The 7,910-nt window shown below is 36.5% G+C and overlaps 1 protein-coding gene and 1 long non-coding RNA gene across 2 annotated transcripts; both read right to left on the reverse strand.

Annotated features, from left to right (window-relative positions):
• Positions 1 to 290: 290 nt before the first annotated feature.
• Positions 291 to 2,206, reverse strand: LOC136546005 (uncharacterized). The gene is made up of 5 exons (XM_066537986.1): positions 1,990 to 2,206; positions 1,728 to 1,808; positions 1,176 to 1,301; positions 955 to 999; positions 291 to 758 (listed from the first exon to the last, which is right to left on the reverse strand). The coding sequence occupies exons 1-5, from the start codon at positions 2,119 to 2,121 to the stop codon at positions 681 to 683; spliced, it is 462 nt and encodes a 153-aa protein (XP_066394083.1). The 5' UTR covers positions 2,122 to 2,206; the 3' UTR covers positions 291 to 680.
• Positions 2,207 to 2,416: 210 nt separating this feature from the next.
• On the reverse strand, positions 2,417 to 3,381 carry LOC136546006 (uncharacterized). Its single transcript, XR_010781210.1, has 3 exons — positions 3,268 to 3,381; positions 3,037 to 3,193; positions 2,417 to 2,866 (listed from the first exon to the last, which is right to left on the reverse strand). It is a non-coding gene; the product is annotated as an uncharacterized lncRNA (long non-coding RNA).
• Positions 3,382 to 7,910: the final 4,529 nt, after the last annotated feature.

The raw sequence follows: 7,910 nt of genomic DNA on the forward strand, positions 1-7,910 counted from the left end.
CATTAAAACGAAATATAATTTGTTCATACAAAATCTTTAACAAAAACACACCGAGTGTCAAACTAAATGAGAACACAAGTAGATAGCTTAACACATAATAATGTGTTAAGCATAGACAACTGTTGAACTCATTCGAATCAAAAGACTAATGTCTACTGTAGCAGCGAAGGTTCCCTGAGTATGTTGGCCATCAGTCCACCATTCGCATGCTCCTTCTCAAACTCAAGATTCCTCCTGAAAAAATCATTGACATGCATTAGTTAAACTGAAGACTAGTGGTGGCCAAAGCTAATTGAACACTGAAGCAAAACACGAGCTGCAGTACTAGAGTTCTGTGAGCTGCAGTACTATCAACCATGAACTTTGAAGCGTAAAGCAAATATAAACATACATGCAGCTGCCTCCCAAGACATTTTATGAGCACAAACACATCCATATATATTTCTAATCAGCAAGAGGAAACTAAGCCTGGACCATATTTAGGAGCAGAACAAAAGAATAGCTATGTACTTCTCCAAAAGGACTATATGTTCCTTTTTAATGCAAAGAGAGATAAAAGGTTTCACATAGTACCTGTGTATTCTTTTTGGACAATGCAGATCTTTTCCTAGCCGCAGTTTCCTTCAGTTGCTTTGCTGTAGTATAAACAGCACCCGAATTCGCTGCCAAATTACTTCTAGTCATGCGCCCTCTAGTGAGACGTTCTTCAGCTGCGGAAGAAGGGGTTGTTGTTCTGGCTGGCTGGTTTCTTGGGTAACCTGAAAATAAATGGTTGGTGGTAAAATTATTACACCCCCTTGACAAGAATATGACATGCATGTTACACACACACACTTAATCATAAACTCTCTGATCTGCACACAAACACCCGGAAAATAGCAGAAATAAACATATGGCTCGCAAAATAAAAGATGACATAAATAAGAACTGAGTGGAGCCTGGAGAGGCACTTACTAATGCTGTTGTGGTGGACCTGTTAAACAATTGTATTTTGGAGCCCTGCAATAACCATAATCTCCGTATCAATGTCTACACTCTGAGTATAATGAAACAATTGTATATTAATGTGCAAGCTATTGGCTTGAATGTTTGAATCCAAATTAGTACACCATCACAAACATGATCATGACTCCCTGTTAAAAGTGAACTAATGCTTACCTACTGTTACTGGTTACCTGAGATAACAACCAAGCTGCTGATGTGTTGCTGCCCACCTGCTTTTGTTCAACAACTGAAGCTGAAAGCTGCCGCTGGAAATTGGTAACGGAAGGACCTCCCATGCTGCTCTGAACTGTTGAAACCTGCAAGCAAAGAAAAGGTAGGACACATAACTCAAATTATGTGTGTAGTTTTATTTTGACTTGAGAACTAGTGCTCACTCAGCTAACAAAAGAAATACAAAGAACAGGTGAGAACAGTTACCTACACATAACAGAAAGTCCATATAAGTGATCAGTAAAAAAACAGATTCTATACGTTCACATGCTCACTTTAGTCTAAGCTAAGATGCAATGAAAAGGATCGAACACTTTTAAAGAAAAATTCGACAGCCATTTACTACTGAGGTCAAAGCAAGCCATCAACCTCACAATAGATAACAAACTATCCAAAGCAACCTTTGTTATCAACAAGTATATTTGTGCCATGGAATATAACAAAATAACAAGAAGCCACATCATTATAAGCATTTGCGGACAGGATTCATATAACAGGAGAAATTTTCTTGCCTTTATATCCCTGTGTATGATTCCATTGTGTTGCAAATATTTCAGTCCAGGCAAAAGCTGTTTAGTATATTTCCAGATGACCTGATAAAGAAATAAAGTGAATAAAAAATACTCTCCCTGGTTAACTCGTCAAATTAACAGTACAAGCATTTTAGAGTGGAATAAATAGATAGATAGATAGATAGATAGATAGATAGATTTAATTTGAACAATTGGATAAAATATAAAAGTCAAAGCATTGTTTGAGACCAAAACTTCTCACCTGGGCCTTCTGTCTTGTCGCATTGCTGCTTCCAATCATAAACAGCCACCAAGAAAACAATCCCAGATCCATCAAATCGCTCAAAAAGTTCTCTCCGTTCAAAGGTCCTACCTTCGAGATGGAAACATGCATACCGACCTGGTTGACGGCAAGGAGCTTGCCGAACGCGCCACTCCCTATAAGATTGCCCTTCCACCACCGGATCGGCGGGTTCTCCTCTGCGGATTGCTTTCATGCCCTTGACTTTGCATTTCGTCTCATTTCCAGCATCGACATGAGCTAACAAGTGCACTAATCTACTCAAACATATAAAGGAATTGTTCTAAAGAAACATACTGTTAATATTTGACAATGACATAGCAGGAAGCAAATTACATCAAGCATGATATTTTCTTTAGAAAAATAATCTGCAAATAAATAATGAGACGTAATGCAAGTATATCAGTAACCAACCAGTTAACTGAAAACTTAAAATACTATAGTTTCCTAAATCGAGTGGCCTAAGCACAGGTTGGCTCAGAACTTGGCCATGGGACATTGTATCTGAAAATAATTTGGTAGTAAAAGTACGTCCACAAAAAGAATTACATGTTTTGACACAAACTCACGCTGCCACTTTCTAGAATCCTATAAATCCTGCCCCATCTCCTGCAGTAATACCCAATCCAATCCAATAGCCACTCCTCTTACGTATCACTCCAGCTTGCTGCAATTTCCACCAAGAAAATGTTATCGACAAAATTTGTAACTTGAAATCTTGAATGTCTGAAGGCTCACCTACATGTGTTGGTACCTGATACACAGGAAGCACCCTTTTAGGAACCAAGAAAACAGCAAGCACTCCTGGCTGATAACAAATCGATCTTACTCTTTCCACCTGCACAAACAAAGTAGTGATCCGGCCTTACTGCAGAGTCCAGCCAACCAAATCAATTATACTATAAAATAAAATTTCATTCCCAGCAACAAGCTCCATCGATTCTTCTTCCTAGCCAAATTGAAGGCACTGGTGAAAAATCAACCCAATTGGACTGAGCCTACTTGCACCTGAAGAGGGCCTCTAGCTTGTCCATGGCGCCCGTCAGCGCCTGCAGGGCAGCCGTGTTGGGCAGTGGACCCGCAACGGCGCCGGCTGCCGCCGCCGCCACCGACGGCTTCGCGGTATCCGCCTCCGTGCACCCAATCTATCTCGAGCGAGACCGCGCTAACATCAAAAATCAAATCAAAACCAGAGACTTCAATGAGCCACATGCATGGGGGATAGAGGGAGATCAGCACCTTGGCGCGCTTCGGAGGCTGATAGGATGCGAGATCGTCACCCGCTCCCGGTCCCGGACACGCCTCCGCGTCCTCCGCGGGCGCCAGCGCACCCTTCTCCTCCTCGTCCCCCGCCCCGGGCACTTCGCCGCGGCGCTCCGCCTCATCCCATCCATCAGCACAGAGTTAGCGGCACGGAGGTGGCGCCCCATGCGATCCCGGCAGCCGCACGCGAAGGTGGCGGCGCTTGAGATCCCGGCAACCGCGCGCGGATCAGCCTGCCTGCCTCACGCCTGGACTCCAGCGGGTTGGGGCGCATCCATCCCGGCGCCAGCCCGGAGCGTCCTCAAGAAAGGCATTGTGATATTTCATTCGATCCCTGGCAGCCGAGGGGGTCGCGCGCGCGGCGTGCGAGGAGGACGCGGGGGTGAGAAGCACGTGGTCATCGGATTTGGACGGTGTTTGTTTCCTTTTTATATGGACGGGGCGTTGAAGCCTCCGTGATGAGTCAAGTTTTCAATTATAGTAGAGATATAACAGTTTAAAATTGTAAAATTGAACCTTTAAAAATGAGAAAAAAATTTAAATTTTAAAAAATTAAAATCAAAACTATTAAAATAATTTTGAGACACCAAATGATCTCAAATGAAAATTTGATAAACATCAAAGTTGTTCAATTCATTAAATCTATAACTTTTATTTCGGTCATCTTGTCATTTGACTAAATTTGAACCTTTCAAATTTGAAATTTTAAAAAATGACAAGTTCGAACCAAAATTTGAGACCCAAAATGATTTCAACATAAAAAGTGATGAATACCAAAGTTGTTCAACTCATTAATATCTACAACTTTATTTTAGTCATCTTGTCATTTGACAAAATTTGAACCTTTTAAATTTAAAATTTTGAAAAACTACAAGTTCGAACCAAAATTTGAGACCCAAATTGATTTCAACATAAAAAATGATGAATACCAAGTTGTTCAAATCATGAATATCTGCAACTTTTATTTTGTCATTTCTTCATTTAACAATTCTTAGCACATATTATTCACTAATCTTATAGATATCTCATACAGTTTATAAAACCTTATGAGAATGTGTCACATTTGTGAACAATGTCAGTAAACCATCGTTTGTCATATGAAGAAATGACGCAATACAAAAGTTGTAGATCTTGATAAGTTATTCACTTTGGTATTTATCACTTTTTCAGCTGAAATCATTTGGGGTACCAAATCTTGTCTGAAGTTGCATTTTTTGAAATTCAAAATTTAAATTGCTCAAACTTTTCATATGTATATATTGACAAAACCAACAAATAAATTGATAGAGAATGATTTTAGAAAAGTTTAGGAAAAAAATCATCAGATTTGGAGTTAGTATGAGGAAGAAAAACTAGTTACAAAGTTGACCCACAGATTAAAAAAAGAAATCACACTGTTCACTATGATCATATAAGGATCATCTAGAACAGTGTGATTTCTCTTTTTAATATGTGGGTAAACTTTGTAACTAGTTTTTCTCCCTCATACTAACTCCAAATGTGATGGTTTTTTTCCTAAAATTTTCTAAAATCATGCTTCAGCATTTACGTTTGATCAAACTTGGATGTGACAATGTTTTACACATTTAAAATTTGAAAATTTGAAATTTGACAAGTTCAAACCAAATTTTCAAACCCTAAATGATTTCAGATGTAAAGTGATGAATACAAAAGTTGTTCAACTCATCAAGATCTACAACTTTTATTTTTGTCATCTTGTCATTTGACTAAATTTGAACCTTTCAAATTTGAAATTTTAAAAAATAACAAATTCGAACCAAAATTTGAGACCCAAAATAATTTCAACATAAAAAGTGATGAATACCAAAGTTGTTCAACTCATTAATATCTACAACTTTTATTTAGTCATCTTGTCATTTGACAAAATTTGAACCTTTTAAATTTAAAATTTTGAAAAATGACAAGTTCGAACCAAAATTTGAGACCCAAATTGATTCAACATAAAAAGTGATAAAATACCAAAGTTGTTCAACTCATGAATATCTGCAACTTTTATTTGGGTCTATTTCTTCATTTGACAATTTTTAGCACACTATTATTCACTAATCTTACACATGTCTCATATAGTTTATAAAACCTTACGAGACATGTGTCACATTTATAACAATGTCAGTACCACTTTGTCATATGAAGAAATGACAATACAAAAGTTGTATATCGTGATAAGTTATTCACTTTGGTATTATCACTTTTCAGCTGAAATCATTTGGGGTACCAAAATCTTGTCTGAGTTGCATTTTTTTGAAATTCAAAATTTAAATTGCTCAAACTTTTCATATGTATATATTGACAAAACCAAAAAAATAAATTGATAGAGAATGATTTTAGAAAATTTTAGGAAAAAAAATCATCAGATTTGGAGTTAGTATGAGGAAGAAAAACTAGTTACAAAGTTAACCCATAGATTAAAAAAAAGAAATCACACTGTTCACTATGATCATGTAAGGATCATATAGAACAATATGATTTCTCTTTTTAATCTGTGGGTAAAACTTGTAACTAGTTTTTCTTCCTCATACTAACTCTAAATGTGATGGTTGTTTTTCTAAAAATTTCTAAAATCATGCTTCAGCATTTACGTTTGATCAAACTTGGATGTGACAATGTTTTACACATTTTAAAATTTGAAATTTAAAATTTGACAAGTTCAAACCAAATTTTCAAACCCTAATTGATTTCAGATGTAAAAGTGATGAATACAAAAGTTGTTCAACTCATCAAGATCTACAACTTTTATTTTGGTCATCTTGTAATTTGACTAAATTTGAACCTTTCAAATTTGAAATTTTAAAAAATGACAAATTCGAACCAAAATTTGAGACCCAAAATGATTTCAACATAAAAAGTGATGAATACCAACGTTGTTCAACTCATTAATATCTACAACTTTTATTTTAGTCATCTTGTTATTTGATAAAATTTGAACCTTTTAAAATTAAAATTTTGAAAAACGACAAGTTCGAACCAAAATTTGAGACCCAAATTGATTTCAACATAAAAAGTGATGAATACCAAAGTTATTCAACTCATAATATCTGTAACTTTTATTTTGGTCATTTCTTCATTTGACAAATTCTTAGTACACATTATTCACTAATCTTACACATGTCTCATATAGTTTATAAAACCTTACGAGAGATGTGTCACATTTGTGAACAATGTCAGTACCACTTTTCATATGAAGAAATGACCATTACAAAAGTTGTAGATCTTGATAAGTTATTCAACTATAGTATTTATCACTTTTTCAGCTGAAATCATTTGGGGTACCAAAATCTTGTCTGAAGTTGCATTTTTTTGAAATTCAAAATTTAAATTGCTCAAACTTTTCATATGTATATATTGACAAAACCAACAAAATAAATTGATAGAGAATGATTTTAGAAATTTTTAGGAAAAAAAACCATCAGATTTGGAGTTAGTATGAGAAAGAAAAACTAGTTACAAAGTTGACCCACAGATTAAAAAAAGAAATAACACTGTTCACTATGATCATGTAAGGATCATCTAGAACAGTGTGATTTCTCTTTTTAATCTGTGGGTAAACTTTGTAACTAGTTTTTCTCCCTCATACTAACTCTAAATGTGATGTTTTTTTTTAAAAATTTCTAAAATCATGCTTCAGCATTTACGTTTGATCAAACTTGGATGTGACAATGTTTTACACATTTTAAAATTTGAAATTTGAAATTTGATATGTTCAAACCAAATTTTCAAACCCTAAATGATTTCAGATGTAAAAGTGATGAATACAAAAGTTGTTCAACTCATCAAGATCTACAACTTTTATTTTGGTCATCTTGTTATTTGACTAAATTTGAACCTTTCAAATTTTGGCTGCTATTTATTCGTGCGCCATCAGTAAGGGCGGTTGGTGGGCGGCTCAATCACCAGCCGCCCCTGCAGTGCCATCTGTAGGGGCGGCTGGGCTGCTGGGGCCCGAGGACGCCCACTATAAGGGCGCCCCCAACCCCAGCCGCCCCTACAGTAAAAACGCCCCCGTTCCTACTGTACGAATCTGGCGTAGTGCATGTGACCGATGGTGCACGGTCAGGCATTTACTATCGCTAACAAAGTGACCAACCACCCCGGTACAACTTCAAGTACTAATTAACATCCACGCATACTTAACATCAAGTACTTAACAGCAACTACTACTTAACAGAAAGTTTCAGACACCAGGCATAAGGACGGAGATGCCGAGATGGGGCCAGGGTTGGGGCGTTTTATAACTCATAAGGTCTTCAATCATATCAAATAAATTAAAACCTGAGTTACAACGAACACACCTACATAGCGTAGTGGTGGAGAAGGTTTTATCTGAACCAGAGCTCCATGGTTCGAATCCTGTGGGGAGCACTTTTTAATTTTAATATATGCGTCCCCAATTCTTTTCTTTCCATACTTTTTTTTAAGTTTTAAATTCGTTGCAATTATCAAAGTATATTGCAACCAAAAATAAGCATTGCACTTGAACACATTTTTCACTTCGACCCCATAGATTTTGTTGCAATAAAATTTAGCACTTGCAACAATATCAAAGTATATTGCAACTGCCAAAAAAGGTTGCAATTGACCCCCACTTTTGCTTCGCCTCA

Source organism: Miscanthus floridulus, chromosome 3 (assembly GCF_019320115.1).
Source record: "Miscanthus floridulus cultivar M001 chromosome 3, ASM1932011v1, whole genome shotgun sequence".
Classification (NCBI taxonomy): Eukaryota; Viridiplantae; Streptophyta; class Magnoliopsida; order Poales; family Poaceae; genus Miscanthus; species Miscanthus floridulus.